The 17,956-nt window shown below is 39.5% G+C and overlaps 1 protein-coding gene across 4 annotated transcripts in view; it reads right to left on the reverse strand.

Moving 5' to 3' along the window:
- The window catches only part of WDR7 (WD repeat domain 7), a 357,356-nt gene that overhangs the window by 85,474 nt on the left and 253,926 nt on the right, over window positions 1-17,956 (reverse strand). For all 4 annotated transcript variants that reach the window (XM_058691984.1, XM_058691985.1, XM_058691986.1 and 1 more), the window contains 3 exons: window positions 14,835-14,952; window positions 12,370-12,519; window positions 11,706-11,788 (listed from right to left, as the gene is read on the reverse strand). In XM_058691984.1, the coding sequence (XP_058547967.1) occupies window positions 11,706-11,788; window positions 12,370-12,519; window positions 14,835-14,952 (351 nt within the window). The remainder of the gene's footprint in view (window positions 1-11,705; window positions 11,789-12,369; window positions 12,520-14,834; window positions 14,953-17,956) is intronic.

Consider the following 17,956-nt stretch of genomic DNA (forward strand, 5'->3'; position numbering starts at 1 on the left):
AGAGGTCCGGGTGTGCCTGCCCTCGCTCTATCCCAGGGATGGATCCTCTGAGGCAAGAGGGTGGAGAGGTCTGGGCGTGCCTGCACTACCCCCCTGTCCCAGGGGCGATCCTCTGAAGCTTCCCTGTAGGCTCAGAGTCTTGGAGTGCATTCCCCCAATGGCTAGGGTTGCTGAGAACACAACAGGAAAGCAACCAGAAAAGGCCCCTGTTCTCACACACCTAGCGACTAAGCGTCAATATGAACAAGGTGACTTCAGATGATATAAACTCTATGAGATAAAATGGCAATGTGACAGCGATGGCGAGGAGGGTGTGTGAGACGGGGAGGGCGGGGGAGTGGACCTGAATGATGAGACCAAAGAGGCCACATCAAGATCTGAAGGAGGAGTGTTCCGCCAGAGGGAGCAGCGGGAACAGAAGTTCCAAGAAGTAAGTGTGGCGCTATTCAAGGAAGAGAAAAAAGACTGAGGTGCTATCAGCACGCTGAATTTGAGACTGCGATTTCAAGAAATGCAGGTCTAACCCATTTAATATAATATCACCTGTAACGTGAGCCCTAACTGGTGGGGAGTTTTGCTGCCAGGTAGTATATATCACAGTGCTCTGAGTTGCACCCCATGTCCAGGGCTCTTTAAGGAGGCCCTCTTCTTCCTTTTAAAAAAAATTTTTAATGTTTATTTATTTCTGAGAGAGAGAGAGAGAGAGAGAGAGAGAGAGAGAGACAGCATGAGCAGGGGAGGAGCAGAGAGAAAGAGAGACACAGAATCTGAAGCAGGCTCCGGGCTCTGAGCTGTCAGCATAGAGCCAGATCCGGGGCTCGAACTCATGAACCATGAGATCATGACCTGAGCTGAAATTGGACGCTCAACCGTCTAAGCCACCGAGGCGCCCCAAGGAGGCCCTCTTCTGAGAGCAGCACTGCGCTGTGGGCCGAGTGAGGAAAGCAGGAAAGTAAAGCATCCTTTAAAGTAAGTCGAACATAAGAGACTCTTAAAAACTGAGAACAAACTGAGGGTTGAAGGGGGGTGGGAGGAAGGGGAGGGTGGGTGATGGGTATTGAGGAGGGCACCTGTTGGGATGAACACTGGGTATTGTATGGAAACAAAAAATTTGACAATAAATTTCATATTTAAATAAAAAAATAAATAAAAATCCTAATAAATAAATAAATTAAGTAAGTAAGCAAGCAAGCAAGCAAGCACGTAGAATCGATTTTAGGATTTGTATGGAGCCTCAGAGAAGCTAATCCCTGGTCTTTCTCAAGTCTAGCCCACCTCCTCCCCAGGAGCTGGGTCCCAGGAAAGGTTACGATGTAACCTTTCTATCTCTGGGATATAAGGGGTGCACAAAGTACGTATGAGAGTTTTAATTAAGAAGAAGTAAGTTTCACGCTTCGGTCCAACAAAAGGCTAGTTTGCTAAATCAGCGGTTCTCAAAGGGGGATCTGCGGATGGGGGCCTCGCGCTCCTGGCAGGAAGTTTGCGAGAGCAAAACTACTTCTGGAAGATATTGAGATGTGACTTGACCTGTTCATTGCGTTGACGCTGCTCTGATGATGTAAAAGCAGTGAAAAGTAAAGCTGCTGGCACGGTGGCCTGAGTCAAGGCCGCGGCACCAAACTCTACCGGCTGTTGTTACGTTCCTGCAGCCACGCGCTGGCAGTAAGGAGAACTAAACAAGTTCAGTGTTGAACTGAATACGCAGTGCGATCCAATGGCGAGCGTGCAGAAAGCACTTCTGGCATACGCTGAAGCCTGACGGTCGTGTCAGGAAAGAACGCTGGCAGGGCTGAGGTGCAAAAGCTACAAACCAGCTGTTCTTCACACGACACCATTCGTGCTTGAACGTACGACCCAGAGACACGCTGTGCATATTTGGACTTGAGCATTCGGCAGACATTTTCTCGAAAATGAACTACTTTATTCCTGTCCAGAAAAACCACCGACAGAATTTGCTGTCAATGATAAAACTGATGCTCTCAGGTAAAAATTAGAGTTCTAACTTCCCAATTCTCACTGACTTTTTGATGAGATCAACGGTAATATTAGCCAAGTGTTTTGATAATGTGGGCTGCAATGTAACAATATATGGACAATCCCCCAAATTCAGCTACCAATATTTTCCAAAGGCAGATGCGTAATGTTATAAAGTCACCCAGAGGGGAAAGACCCTCTCAAAGGTATACCAACGGATTAAATATCACAATATGAAAAGTTTGTTATGATTACAGAGTCTACATTGCAGCTAACCTTTAAAAATGACTACATGTTGAGTTTTAGTGACCTGCTAAAGAAGATGCAAAATCATCTTAAAATGCTATTGAAATGTTCCTCCTGTTTTCAACTCTATGTCTCTGTGAGGCCAGATTTTTCACCACGTACTTCATTTAAAACAACATATGGCAACAGATTAAAGACGGGCAGAGATGTGAAAATCCACCTGTCTCCTATTAAGCCAGACATGAAAGAAATCTATAAAAATGTTAAGCAATGCTACTTTTTCAGGGTTTTTGTTTTGGTTTGTTTTGCAAAGTAGTTATTTTTCATAAAAATATGTTGTTATATCTACACGAACTGCATTCAGTATTTCAAATAACTCTTTTGGGTCTTTACTTTCTAAGGAGTTCTGAGACCAAAAAGTTTGAGAGTCCCTGAAGACTAAAAAACATTGGACAATCAAAAAAGTTTAACCAGAGGGATAGAGAGAGAGGTAAGCAAAATAGTGGGGGCAAATATCAGATCAGAGTGGGCCAAGAGGGCACGAGAGGTGACCAAATAGAGTACAGACTCCTTTTCCTGGCAGAGGAGAGAAGAGAGACCAGGCAGCAGACAGGTGATACGCGGAGGGAAGGGAGGATTGTTCAATGGGAGATAACAGAGCCTGCGTCCAGGCTGACAACAAGGTGCCAGAGGGAAAAGAAGACACAGTGACAGCAGGGTTCTCCAGAGAGCACAGTCCAAGATGGGGAAAGAGGATGGAATGAGAGTGAGGCAGGAAGAGACCAGCGCCTGGAACACAACAGGAGCCATGTCGCCCTCTGATAAGATGGCCCAACTCTGTGTGTCGCCTGATGTGTGCACGCCCGTGGACTCTCTCCTCTGCAGGACACAGAGCAGGTGTGGGATCTGTTGAGCAGAGCTGGGCTTTATTTTCGTCTCACTGTCAGCATAAAAAGTCATACATTTGTCCGTTTGTAAAATGAAGGACAGGAGTACATAATGTGTGACATAAGTTCCTTTTCAGGTTCACCATTCTACAACTTGTCATTCTATGAAAATAATGCAGCCAGGCCACTGCTTAGGTGAAATGACAGGTGTCATTTATTTTGTGGAAATTAAGGACTCAACATATTAAGTGGCAGAGCTGGTATCATTGTCCACCCTCCGCTATCGAGTGCCTATGTCAAGAGTTCATACTTTCTGAACCAAAAATTGGGACAGAGCCCAACAAAAGATTTCTTTTGAATCTGTGAATTTATTTGACAAGTCTTTCAAAAGCATAAAAGTTGAATCACTCTTAGTTATATTTCAAATCAATTGCTTCAACTTAAAATAAAAATGCATGAAATAAGGATCTATCTGGGAATTCTGGGGCCTATGGCTTTTGGTTACCTTTTGCTAAGGGCACTCTAAAGGAAGTAGATACAAAAGCCCCTCCAAGCTACTTATAATGTGCATAACTGAGGAGCTGTAAGTGACTAAAAATTGCATTTAGAGGCATATGTATGTAATTTTTGCTATGAAAAAATCCTGGAACTTTTTATATCTCCAAATATAATCATATTTTCTCATCAACTCACAATTTCATTATTAAATCCCTAATCCTTTGTGTGCTATGCATTTTGTCACTACTGGTACACAAGAACGTAACAAAACAGTCTTAAATTTAAACATCACATTATAATTACGTTATATTTCCGGAGGTATTTTCTTTTCTTTTCTAATGGAGCTTTGATAGGCAGTAGCTTCCAAGAGCTTAATTTTTTTTATTCTGAGACTAGCAAAAGAGTATTTTTACAAAATGAATAACACACCTGTATTCACTTTAGAACAGGTACATGTCACACATATGTGTGGTATACTGTTTTTCTCTTAGTTCAGGAACACCTGTGCATTTCTGCACTTTGATTTTTTAGGCTACTGTATCAAATATAGCCATGTAGAATGAGTCGGTGTTTATACGGTGACCAACAGAGGTTGATTAATCAAACCGAATCAAACATGGCATGCTCAGTGTTGCTGATGGTCTGTTGTATGAGGGACTTCGCAAGGATATTCAAGTTCAGCAACATAGCAGTTGGTAACTACATTTTAAAAAGGAAATTCTGAAGAAACTTCAGTGATGCATATCCTCCACTCCTTGAAAAAAGTCGGTTCTACTTTCTTAGTGTCTAGGGCATTTTTAACTAAGGATGCTGCATTTTTTCTAGTCCAGGCAATTAAACGTAAATTACTCAGAACCCTCTGGACTTCTGCCTCTAACAACAATTATCCAGAGGGCCGGATGAGGCCTCATGTAGGAGCCTGACGATGGCGAAGCAAAGGCGAGTGAGACAGGCGAGAATCTGGAGGAATTCATTTCTTAAATAAGTTACCTGACTGTACCTCTGATTCGGCTCATTCATAAATGTAAAAGTAATTCACTGTTTCAAGAATCTTACTGATAATGTATCTGTGTTCTAAAAAGAATGCAGTGTATTTCCTATATAATAATATAGCCTTATTTGTTATAGTGATGAAAAATCTGGCAACCGAACTATTTTGTGTAACGGTTCTTTGAAGGATGTGTGTGCTACAGTCTCTCAAGGGCAGTGAAATTTAAGTAATTTTCTTCTATTATTAATGGATGCTTCTATATTATTAATAACATCCCTGGAACCAAAATGTGAATTATTAGGAAATATTTAAATCTATGACTATAAAGTTTATACAGCAGTTAAAATAATGTGATTTTTGGATCTTTCACTAAATAATATAGGAGAGTATCTACAGATACATAAACTACTCCATGAAGATCTAGGATATTGCAGTTAATAGAAAGACTTTTTACAAAATGTTTAGAAGATAATCATCACTGGTATTATGCATACAATTATTTTTGTTTCCATGGCTTTTGAAGTAAAATTTAAGATATGTGTCCATTTCACATATACACATACATACATATATAGTCACATACTACACAAAGGACTTAGGGAAGCTTATATGGAACACCATAATCCAGTAAAAAGGCAGAAAAGAAAGCCATCTGAGGTGTGACGACGAGGAAAGATATAATATGGGTGATGTAAGTCATTTTCATGACTTACTGAAAATCAGGCAAAGATCTGGCTTTGAGCTACCTAAGGGCCAAAGCAAAATTAACCCTGGTTATGTAGAAGAAAGAACAGACACAAAAAACAATACACATACTGGCTCCTTAGGACAAAACGAACAAAAAGTGCTTGTTATCTGAGTTTAAAAGAAATGTCCTGAGTCTTCACAGAAGGGACAGTAAGCAAAGTGCTGGGGACATCAGCATTGATCCCTACAATCAATGCACCGGCGATCTTCATATGACACCCTCTTGGAAGATTCTTCAACGTGACTGCAGCCATGATGCTGAAGAGGAACTTTGGCACAGAACTGCAAAGGAGACCAGACATGCGGTCCGAACAAGGCAGCTCTCTGATGGTTTAATTTACTCTTGGCATATAAATTAGAACATGTAGAGGAATAAATGGAACACGCGTTTTGACGGACTATGTGTTTTTTAAACTAGCTCCTAAGTTTTCTGTTGTTTTTTTTTTTTTTTCCAAATGAGTTTTAGATAAAAGCCAATCAATGACCAGTGGGAAGTTAACGTCTTTGGCAGGCACTGTGTGATATGGTCTAAGGGCAACTCTGAAAACTAATGGTGCATGACTAGAACCGAGGAAGTGAAGGAATGTCTTCAGGTGCTTCCTTGGAGTTCCTCTGAGTTTATTCGATATACAAACCAATAAACATTCAAGGGTCCACGGTTTTGTATAACAGAACATGGTCATCAAGAACAAGGACTCAGGTTTTGTGTTTCTCAATGTGGATTATTAGAGTACTCGTTTTCAAACGTGAGTGTATTTAACAATCACCAGGCTGCTCAGTATAGCTTCCCAGGCTTCGCACCAGGCTGAGGTAGTGTCTCTCAGGTGGATCCTAGAAATCAGATAATTTTCTTGAAGACAGTCTAGGAACCACACTTAGAGATCATTACTCCCCCCAGGGCCTGACTGGGAGTGCGTACTCCATGCTGGTTTTCACATTTCACCTTCTCAGCTGGGTCCTTAGTTCTCTCAACTAATCTTTTTTTTTTTTTTTTTTTTAATGTTTTTATTTATTTTTGAGAGAGACAGAGACAGAATGTGAGTGGGTTGGGGCAGAGAGAGAGGGAGGCACAGAATCTGAAGCAGGCTCCAGGCTCTGAGCTGTCAGCATAGGGCCTGACATGGGGCTAGAACTCACGAGCTGTGAGATCATGACCTGAGCCAAAGTCGGATGCTCAACCGACTAGGCACCCCTCGTTCTCTCAACTAATGAGCACTGATCATACTTTGTTTAATATTTAGTTGTGTGAGCGTCCTTCTAACACATTCTCGAGAGTCACGAAATCTCCAAAACTGCAGGGTCTATAAACTGCATATATGTTTTATGTCTTTTATATGAAGACTCTCAGTTGCATCCTGATCTCAAGCTTAGAGTTACGCTTGTTTTGAATAACTGTTCTATCATACGAACACCTAGGGATGGGTGGTCTGCCCCTCTTTGCACACTAGCTACTAAGCTTACATTCAAATTTAGGGCTTACCTTTAGCAAATTATGCTTTTATACCCTGCTGTAACCTCATGTTTTAATAAAATCAGCAATGGGCTTTCTCGGTCAGTGATAAGGAGGAGTGTCTATCAAATTTTGCTGGCATGTGTTCTAATGCATTTCTACTTTCAAGCAGACGATATTGAAAAAACTTTTAACAGTTAACAGAAAAGCTATTATTTAAACAAAATTAGGAAAATCAAACTTTTTGTATCACTCCTTCTTTCTTTCAGTGAATTTACAATTTGTAACTTAAATCTTAAATATGTTTTGAATAGGGGCGCAGGGGTGGCTCAGTAGCTTGAGTGCCCCACTCTTGATTTCGGCTCAGGTCACGATCTCACAGTTGGCGGGATGGGCTCCGCATTGGGCTCCGAGCTTACAGTGTGTGCAGAGGCTGCGTGGGATTCTCTCTCTATCTCTCTCTGCCCCTTCCCCCATCTGCATGCATGCGTGGCACTCTCTCTCAAGATAAATAAACTTTAAATAAATAGGTTTGAATAAATATGTCAGAGAACAAAGAAATTCGGCTAACTATATAACTGAGTAGATGAATTCACCATTCATTAAATTACATGTGGAGTTATATAACCATTAATAAATCTGAATGAATAAATGAATCAATAAGCAAACCCGAATAAGATTGACTCTTGGTATATAACAACATACAGAGATCACCCTAAGCTAAAACCCAAGACTTTCAGGACAACAGTAAAATGGAAATTTTATTGTAACATGCAATCTGCGAAATAACTGCCAAATTGCCAACAATAAGGAAAATCTTAGAGACATTGCCAATTCAATGTCAGAGTGTTAATTTTAATTAAAATTTTAAAATCCTGAACTGAAAATTCAAAACACAGATGCATATCAGTCAAGTTTAAAAAACAAAACAAAAAGCCAAGAAAGCCAATCTCAGGCTTATTCAGCATTCGATGATGCTACTTCCTTGCAGTACTCACAGGAAACTGAATTTTATGTATAACCCAAGTCAAAGTACTTTCGATTTTTAAGTATTTGATGACTTCAGAATACTACATTAGCTCCTAACTTTAGATGTTAGACTCACCTTTGTAATATTGATTAAAAATTATTTAATATTTTGAGAAGTAAACCAATTTTTACATATACGAAAATAATGCCATTCTGTATACTCTTTATGCCTATAAAATACTTTCAAATCCTTATTAACTAATTTCTTATATACGTTTTGGTGTTTACATTATTGTTAAGATAGAGAGACCCATAGGAAACTAACATTCTCTGAATATCTAAATCACGAGCATTCTCCTGGGTGCTTTGACAAATATGTCACTTAAAAATAACATTAAATGAAGTTTTTTTTAACACCTTTTTAAGATTTGATCTAGCAGCCATAACAACTAAATGCTGGTATATAGCAACATTACAGAAGTTAGCCTAAGCTAAAACCCATAGCGTCTTTATAATCGGGTAAAGGAAAGAAGAAAAATGAACAACAACAAAAAAAAGACTACAATATTATATAAAGATTTTAAAAACAAATGCCACCTGACTGGACCACAGATATTCACATCATTGACTTTGACTGCAGTTTCATATTTAGTGAAGGGCATTTGTAAGTAGAGGGCTCATAAGCGCCGTAAGGCACCCAGTACAATGGCATAGACATGGCAGCTACTCAATAAAATAATTTTAACTTCTGTTGATATGTTGGTATCTTTGTTTTTGTTCATTTATCAACCTAGTGCAAATCAGCCAATAGGTAGCATGGCACCTGTAAAACTTCTGAGGTCCCATCTGAGCTGAATGTTCTCTGAAGTCCTCCATAATTTATTGCCTATTCTAACAAACATTTAGTATAATCCACAACCTTATATTGTTAATCATCTTTCTTTGCTTATGGGTTGACTCTCACATAAATGGGCCTATGTGGCTTATATATTCACAGCTGTAGTAATATCTAACATAATTTCTTAAGAGGTAGCTAACAACTGTTTGTTATAAATCTGAAGTTTCATACCATTGTGTCTTATCAACTACATTCTGGCCAAAGAATTACATGTTTTCGCTGAAACTCTGTTGATTCTCCATTACTTACAGAATAATGGCCAAATTCCTTTGTATGGAATTCAAAGCCCTAGACTCTGGCACTATGTTAGACTTTCCTCCTCAACCTACATTCCGGCCACCACCACCCAGCATTTGCCAAACTCTCGCTGTACTTTTGTATCTCCAGACATCTACTGGTCTGGTTCTTTCTGCAATTCCCGATGGCACACTCCTGTTCCTTCTGTGAAGCTCACCCCACTAACTCTTCTGTGAAGCTCTCCCAGAACCCATCACCACTTCTGCCCCCACCAACTCAAACCCTTGTGGGAGACAAATCCTTCTAATTGTTTGGCAGCCACTTTTATCAAAACATTTTTCTCCTTTAATAGAAGGAGAGCATTATTAGTCTGCCTTCCCTTTTATGAAACTTCCTCAGATTCTATTATTATTATTATTATTATTAATTATTATTATTGTTATTATTGTTGTTGTTATTATTATTCTGCTTTCTCATCTGTGAAACTTTCTAAGCCTTCCATATCCCCAACCCTCTCTCTGGTATGTAATTCTACTCTAGCACATAACACAGCACCCTGGAATTATTCACCTTAATAAGTACTGACCTTATTAGACCCTGTGGGCTCCGTGAGGATACCATCTCATTCCTCATGGTAGCCCCAGGGCCTAGCTATACTTGATACACAGTAGGTGTGCAATACACGTTATTAAATTAATAAACAAAATACAATTGCTTTCTGCCAAATCAGAAAAACCTGCTACTGAGCATGCCTCCTTAGCAATCCAGCAGAACCCTTACTCTTTGGCAATGAGATACCAGCAAAAAAAGCGGACTCCGGTAAACTAGGGCGACTGAAGGAACTGAGGGTGCCTCTTGGGAGGCAGGCAGGATTCCAGCAAGGGCAAAGACAGGCCCTTTAAACACCGAACAATTTTGTCACGTTAACTTCAGGACGCTTATTTACTTCGCCATGACGGACGCCATAAGGAAGGCTTTGCTAACATTCAGCTCTGCAATAATCATCACATCTGTAAAGTGACACCCCAGTGTCCATTTCACATAGGCATGTCCTTAGAGAACGAGTGACTGGGAATATAACAGCTACATGTACTCTTACCAATTAACTGTGTGAAAAGATTTTATACATACGATTTTTAACAAAAGGAACGCAAACCAGAATTAATGTGGCATGGTGTTAAAAAATTACTGCGTTCTAACATGCCTAATCTGTACCACAAGAAAATACATATCTGTACACATGTATATTCCGGCATAATCTTTTCGTGTAGGTGTTCTTGGTTTCATTTCTGGGTGCTATGACTCAGCAACAGCAAAATGACGAGACTACAATATAAAGTCTACTGTAGATATTGGAAGACTCACGGAGTACAATTAATTCAGCAAAGACTTGCTCAAATGCCAGGAGATACAGAAGACGTAACTACGCATCATGTAACATCACTACTCTCAGGCAAAAATTTAAGCTTACAGCCTAAAATAAAGCTTTTTGCTACCGTACGCTCAGAGAAAGCAAAATGGAAAGTAAAAGCAAAAAATAAGTAAGGAAATCACTAAACTGGTCTTAAAAGGAAAAACATTATGTAACGATGACTAACTGGTTGTTCTATTTTCTACAAAAAACCATGATTTTCAATAGACTTAAGCACTATTTCCACTGACCCCTTGGAGTTAAAAAAAAAACAAAAAAAAACCCAAAATGTTCCCCAAGCTATAAACATTTTAAGAACCAAAAACTACTTTAAAGGAAAAATAAACATGACTACATTTGACATTTTAAAAACTTTCGTTTCATAACAGTTAAATGCTATAGACATCTAAAATTATTGGTTGTGCTTAACATATGCAACATTGTTTATGAAAGTTTTTACTGCTCTTGGCCAGTTTTCTCCCAGGGAAAAACACCTACACTTAGTAGTACCATGGGAAATTGCTATCTTTATATTAAAAAAAGAAACTTACCAGTGAAAATGTGGCATAAAGGTTTCCCTTGGCTGAAAAGTGTATCTTCTCTCCTAAGTCAAAGGCTTCCTAGACTCTCTTCTTAATAGAAATGTTAATTTGAATAATGAATGTGAGAGCACACACATATTCCATAGATGCTATCTCTTACTCATTTTTTTAAGGTTTGAGAAAATCTCTTCATGACCCAATTTCAAATAGTGGTTCTATCACATTTGTGTTTTTGACTGTAAGCTGCCTTGTTTTCAGAATGTAAGCAGGCATCAGACTACAAACTCATCCTGCTAAAATTTTTCAAAAAGAATTCGTTAGTAAAAATTATTTATTTGAGGGGCACCGGGGTAGCCCAGTCAGTTAAGCATCTGACTCTTGATTTTAGCTCAGGTCATGATCTCACAGTTCGTGGGTTCGAGCCCCACGTCAGGCTCCACGCTGACAGCATGGAGCCTGCCTGGGATTCTCTCTCTGCCCCTCCCCTGCTTGTGTGCTCTCTCTCTCTCCCAAAAATAAATAAATAGGGATGCCTGGGTGGCTCAGTCAGTTAAGTGTCCAACTCTTGATTTCGGCTCAGGTCATGATCTCATGGTTTGTGAGTTTGAGTCCCATAGTGGGCTCCATGCTGAGCCTGCTTGAGATTCTCTCTCTCTGTCCCTCCCCCTGCTCTGTCTCTCTCTCTCTCAAAACAAATAAATAAACTTTAAAAATATACACATATATATACATATGTATATGTATATATATATAAACTTTAAAAACTAAATTAAAAAATGATGATGATTTGATGGCATTTCCTTAAAACAAACAGAAGAAATTATTTATCTTGCATGCTACTGAAGGTTTCTTTACCTGCAGATGGCTGGGAAACATTCTTGAAGACCTTTCTTTTTAACTAAAGATCCTTCAAGGCAGTACATAATGATGTCCATAACCTTTATAGAAAAGATACATATGTAAAGTTAATTTCAAATACTTAATTTTCCAAAATTTAAATTATTCACTTAGGCCTCATTTGCATGAAAATTCTAGACAGTTTGATCGCAATATTTACTTTAAAACTACACTATATTTACTAAAGCTACAGGAGATTTACTTTATACTATCAACTATTCTTTCTCCTACCTGTAAAAAAACAAAAGAAAGAACAGTAAAAGGAAGAAACAAGACTTGTTGACTTCAAAGGCGGTTCAGATTTATCTACAATACGGGTAGCTTTTATTCAAACACACTACATGTATTGTTTGATTCATAATGGAAGGCATTAAAGAGGACATACTCTTCTAAGAATTACTCCAACATAGACTAGTTCCCTGTGAATGGTAAGCGTACACAACGATTATTTTGATTTGTTAACGAAATTTGAATAAGGTCCTGTGAAATGGTACAAAAGCTAATTCGTTTAATCGTCTCTCTTTCATTTTGAGATGCTGGAAATAAAAATGCTGATTTCTATATTGCACTGACCTATCTGATTTAGGCTGTTGCTGCCACATTTACAGCAGGATATTCTTACCTCTACGAGAAGATCCACAACATCTGTGGGCATCTTTTCAATAAGAATCTCAATGACTCTCAGAACTTCCCCTTTAGCTCGTGCAAGAGCTGTTGTGTGCACGCTCTGCTGTGACTGGGTATTTGCTGCAAGAGCTGTGTGTCTGTGCACCTGTGGAAACATTTCCGTGCTGTAGGTATGATTGACGCTCCACTCAGTTCTGCATTCCCAGCCACTAGTTTGTTTTTCACTTGTTAATACAGTAGGGGAAAAAGGAGAATCAACAGAAACAAACCTCTTGGGGTGGGTCAGAAAACACTTGATTGCAAAAGAAAAGTATTTAGTACAGTAAAAGCTCAGCGAGTATTCTCTGATAAAATTCGCTAAGTTCCCGGGTATTATATGAGACCTTAAGACAACATTACCATGAGATTTCTCCAAAGACAGACTGAAGGTCTGTGAATTTGGTAGATCTGGTGCTGAGGTGGACAGCAGTTAGAAGATACCAGCAAGCAAAAGACAGGAGACTTGCTCTCAAGTAATAGTAAATGATGCTTATATAACACTTCGGGTCTAACAGGCATCATTGTAAGTGTCGTATTTCCCATATAAAGTGTCGTATTTCCCATATACCTCCAAAAACAACAGGCACTGTAAAGAATGTAAGTCCAATGTGATTTTTCTTCCCATACAGACTGTAAGTCTTCATCATTCAGAGGAGGAAGAACAGTGCTGGGCGCTGGGCCAGCCATGGAGGAGTAGGCATGAGGACAGGGGAGGGGTCAGTAGTAACAGTGAGAAGAACTTCAGGATTTTACTCCAAAACTCTAAGGGAAGTGGTAAACTTATTTTTACAAAGTAGTAAATGTCAACTATTACATTGAAATAGTCGGACACTAAGAACGTGGGAGTCAACTGGCAATTCGCAAAGCATTAACATTAAAATATTTAAAAAAATACCTTTTCTAACCAAATGCTGGAGTACAGTAAATCCAAGGCGCGGCTATTCTAACAGTTCATTTAAAAATACTCATATGTGGGGGTGCTTGGGTGGCTCGGCCAGTTAAGCATCTGACTCTTGGTTTCAGCTCAGGTCATGATGTCAGTTTGAGCCCCACGTCAGGTTCTGTATTGACAGCGTGGAGCCTGCTTGGGATTCTGTCTCCCTTTCTTTCTGTCCCTCCCCCACTCATGCACCCGCGTTCTCTCTCTCAAAATAAATAAATAAACTTTAAAAATATTCATAAGGAAATGGTGAAAATTAATTTCAAAAACACAATTAACATAAATACTTATTTACTCTTTAAAGAGGCAGTTTTATGCCTGGCATTTATAGGACCTGTGTATGTGGTCAGACTGATGTGAGGTTTATTCAATATTCTCAATATTACTACCTATGCATATTCAACTGATACAAAAACTGGTAAAAAAAAAAAAATTCCGTGGCTAATAAATCTGTTCATTCATACATATACTTTATATAAATATATAATATCTATAAATTATAAAAATATTACACATGCATATTTTAAATACAGTGTAATCTCACTTTACACACTTAGAAAAACACACAGCCTTACTCTACATATTTTAGGTATGAATTCAAAGTCCCATCACTTCATATAAACCGATACAACCGGCTATTAGGACCTTCCTTCCTCCTTTCTAGTTACCTTCACGTCACAAGTATTTGCTGCATGCCTGTTAAGGATGGCTCTGGGGCAGACACAGGCCCGGTAGGCTTCAGGTTATCAGGGCAGACTCAGAGGTATTTATTTAGTATTTTAAAAATTCATCATAGCTACAGGAAAAACAATTCAGACAGAGCTCATACCCCACGGACACCAACTGTGCACATTATTCATGCTGAAATGGAATAAACCTTTAAAAAAAATATAGGAGCCGATCACCCTTTCCTTGTTCTCCCACTACTAAGACCCATAGGAAAGATCCTATAATTGGCTCATTGTTCTTTACTAGTTTTTCAGTTAGATGTGGGCAATTAGTTAGAACACTAAGAACGTGGGAATCAATCGGCATTCAAGTCTTTATCTGCGACATGTAATAGGAAAAACCATTAGCAAGTTTATGACTTACATTTTTGTTTACAGTTGAAGAGCCAGTGTTAAATAAGTTAAGTTTTGATTACAGGCAGGAATTTATACTTGTAAAATATGAATACCTATAGCATATTTTAATTAGAATCAGCCTGCTATATTTCAGATGGAAAAATTAATTTCAAATATTTGCAAGTGAGTTAACTTTGAGAACAGAAATGAATACAAAAGCGCAGGTAATGAAGGCATTGCTGTGGTAATCACTGTGCAGGCACACAGGTTCGTATCTATTCATTTCAGCACGAGATTATTAGCTTGCGTTGTTCTAGAACAAACTGGAAAGATTACTGGTGGATATGGACCCTCAGCTCACAAGGTCTAATAATTCCTCTAAGTGAGAAGGTGGAGCACCCAGAGAGGCTCCCTCACCTCTTTGGCGATAGTTGTGATGAAGGCGGGTGGTCTGGCAGTGGCAATGAGCGAGAGGGCGTGCCTCGCAGAGCGGGCGGAGTCAGCAGCCGGGCTAAGAGGCAGCCCCATTGTGATGCTAAACAGGGATCAGAAAAAAAGGAAAAGAGAAAAGAAGCATTAGAAATATAGACTGAAAAGATTAGACACAGCTTATAATGTCAGTTCAAGGTCAATGGGAGCACTCAAACAGTTAGAATATAATGGACTTGTAACAATGAGCAGTGATTAGGAGTCAGGGTGTTCTGGCATCAAATACAAAATCGAATAATTAACCGTGAAGATTGAAAACAGTATGTGCATCTGTCCAAAGTGTTAAAAACACCTTGTTAACAAATTATCAAGAACTAGTACTGAACGCACATCCCAAAGCTCAGAGTAAGGCAAGAAAGAAGACTGAGCTGGGCATTTTCAGTTTTCTTGCTAAAAAAAAAATGAAAGGTAATAATTTGTTTGTAAGGCCACATAAAAAGGCTTCATTTAAGGACGTGTATCTGAAAGGAAGCAAAATTCACTTCTGTCCATAGAATTCTCAAAAGAACTGAAAATTGCAAAATTATTTTTAGTTTTTATAATTATTTTTAGTTTTTATAATTATTTTTAGTTTGAAATAACCTCAGTACTGTTAATTTACCTCATGGTCAATACTTTTAGAACCAATCTACTGGTCAGCATGTTCTGCCAATGGTTATTTTCTATTGATGCAAAAATTATATTAATGGATACTTATTTTCTCTCTATAAAGATCATAGGCATGGCATTGTCCAGGCTATATATAAGCATATATACATGATGAAATAAGTCTTCCAAGCTGTGAGACTATTCTCATAGGATAGTGATATTATATTCCTTTGCCAACCCTAAAACCTAAATATGACTTCTGTTGTAGGCTTCCTGTACATTTTACAGGGACTACTGTGAAAACTAGTTAAGACTTTTTATTAAAATGTGGGATGTGATCCACACATCAGCTGTACACAAGGGGCATTTTGCTACTCAGTAAGAGATGCATCATAGTTTCTCCCTCTAGTTAAATAAATTCGACACTTAAATACCCATAAGAAATTATATGAAGATTTTTCCTGCTCCAATTAAATAAGCATGCATGTTTCACGTGTAAACTGAATTATGTTTACTAAAAATTCTTAAAAAGTTTACAAATATTTCTATGATTAGTCTAAGAATCATTATTTTAACTTTTAGATGAAAATAAGTATGCATTAGGCATTCTGATCACTGTTAACAGAAAGGTAAATTGATTATAAAGAATTCCTCTTATAATTTTTTTGTGACTGCTACATTGCTTAAATCTTTGACTGAACAGCTAATGGTCTCCAGTCTTTTTTCCAAGCTGAGGGTAGATACAAAGCAGGATCTCAGAGAGGAGGGTGGACAGCATTCCTTTGATGTTTACCACTAAAAAGAGATGTGAGCGGATGTACGCACATATAGTGCGCATGTGCAAGAAACAGGAAGCCCGCCAGGGCGCACATATCACCTCCAAAGACGATCCTGACATCCTAGGTACTCGGTAGGGGCTGGAAAGAGGCGCTTAACAGTAAAGCAGGGCGGGGCAGGTGGCCAGTTTCTTTTCTGGATTGAACTTTACTATTGAGAATTCCAGAAAAGAAATGTTCGCCGTGTGAGCACTGTTGGCCTGGATTGCTTAATAATTATTGTAACGTTTAGATCACATTTTAAGAAATTCAAAAGCTGATTACACGTTCTAGATTCTGTATGATGTTTCTTTCGCCAATACAAAAAGGTGTTGATATTATCAAAAGGCTGAAACCAGCAAAACTGGTATGTTAACTATGTAATTCTGAGCAAACCTAACTCAAATTTCCTAAGATCAATAAAATCACAGAATGTTGGGAGTTGGAAAAGATCCCCAGGCAACAACCCCTGCCTGGCAGTCAGCCATGGGGAAAGGATGTCTATCTCCTGGGCAGCCTGGCCCATGTCTGGAAGGCACGGCAGGGAGGAAGAACTGGAAGTGGAACCTGAGGTCTGGGTTTGAAATTGAACTTTCCTACACTATGTCCTCACGCATCTGCCCAGGAAGGGGGTGGTATCAGCATTTTGTGAAGGGGAAGTTGGGTCCAGAGCTCAGTGAGGAGCCAAGGTAGTAGTGTGATGTCTTTCAGGACAGGGACCTTTGGAGAAAATAAAGGGGGGAGGGGCTTGACCATACTGTGGTTAACTGGATTAATGAACTGGTCACATGACCAAACTCTGCGACTTTGGATGAACGGCTAGACTGCACCCCTGAGTGAGGTTTCCAGTGGTATGTGGTAACACGTGGACTTCAGCTCTGTTCTTTTCAACGTCAATCACAATTTAAATGAAGATGCGCACAGTTATCAATCAATTGGTGTGGACAGAAGGTTGTAATGGAAAGCAACTGTACTAAATGGCAGAAATGGGATTCAAACAGTCCTCAAAAAGATCAAATTGAGCTGAAGATAGAAGTCTAATGTGTGGTACAAATGACCCAACTTTACAGGAATGAGAAGACCAAGCTTACGGAGCTGCGGTAAGGGTTGCCAGTGAAGCACAGATACATATGTTAATGAGGGGGCTGCCTAATGGGCTCCATCGTATCAAGGGAAACATGGTGATAGACAACATGTTGCCCCTGCTGAACTTCGTGGTTCTGGCTGCCTGTCTGCCATCCCTGTGGCGGTACCGCCTCCTTAGTGGCTAAGGGATGGGATCTGCCTTCTGCAGGCCAAGTGTCGGAGGACCCTTCCGGAATACATACAGAAGAGTCCCGTCTATTCCCAGCTGCGTGCTGTTGTGACCTCTTGCAGTTGGAAACCAGAGTTCTACTCACACAAACAGGATCCCACCAGACTCACCACCCACTGCTCTTCCAGCCCTTCTCTGTGCCCTCTGGAGAAAAGTTTAGTGGGAAGCCAAGAAGAGGGGGAAGGAAGGGAGAAAGAGAAGGGGAGAATGGGAATGAATGGCTACGCATGTGTGTGTTCACCTGAGGATGACCAGTGACGAGTGGATACTGTACCCCTAACCTTATGCTGTGCTCTTTGGCCACCCTGGACTGAGTAAGCACAAGGTATGTA

This window comes from Neofelis nebulosa, chromosome 11 (genome assembly GCF_028018385.1).
Source record: "Neofelis nebulosa isolate mNeoNeb1 chromosome 11, mNeoNeb1.pri, whole genome shotgun sequence".
Classification (NCBI taxonomy): domain Eukaryota; kingdom Metazoa; phylum Chordata; class Mammalia; order Carnivora; family Felidae; genus Neofelis; species Neofelis nebulosa.